The sequence below is a fragment of the Vairimorpha ceranae genome (assembly GCF_000988165.1).
Source record: "Vairimorpha ceranae strain PA08 1199 chromosome Unknown NODE_348, whole genome shotgun sequence".
NCBI classification, from domain to species: domain Eukaryota; kingdom Fungi; phylum Microsporidia; family Nosematidae; genus Vairimorpha; species Vairimorpha ceranae.
The window spans coordinates 1-528 of NW_020169643.1; the positions used below are offsets into that span (position 1 = coordinate 1).

Below are 528 nucleotides of genomic sequence, written 5' to 3' on the forward strand. Positions count from 1 at the left end.
GATTGAAATTTCAAAATCACATATTAAATTCTTAATTTTAAACTGGTTTAAAAGCAAACTTTTTACTTCGCAAATCATTCTGTTGTAATCCGAAAGGCTTTTTCCGGGTAATAATACATATAGTAAAAGCATAAATTCTTGATGGTAAGAAAAATGAATGATAAAAACTTGAGAAAAACCACTGGGCGCTGATTTAAAAGTACCATCACAAACCCAGGTGGCTGCATTTTGAATCATCGAAAGACAATTTTCATTAAAAAGTATAATCATTCTATTTTGCTTAGCATATCCACTATCGTACTGAAAAAAAAATCGCTAAGGGTTTGTTTAAATAACTCTGGTATATACCATGATCACAATCATTTAGAGATTCATTATTTATCCTCTCCTTAATGTAATTAAGTGTCCTGCCTAAATTTTTAGAATCACCTAATTTATTACGTTCAACAATATCTAGGACTGCTGCTGTCTGAACGTAAATTTACCTATTCGTGATTGGTTAGGTTTTTCTAAGATGTTTCATTTTAG

At 30.1% G+C, this 528-nt stretch overlaps 1 protein-coding gene across 1 annotated transcript; it reads right to left on the bottom strand.

Annotated features, from left to right (window-relative positions):
* AAJ76_348000270 (hypothetical protein) lies at positions 1-270 on the bottom strand (the record flags this gene model as incomplete). The annotated part of the gene is made up of 1 exon (XM_024475267.1): positions 1-270. A coding segment is annotated over one exon (270 nt), but the record flags the coding sequence as incomplete, so codon positions are not given.
* Positions 271-528: the final 258 nt, after the last annotated feature.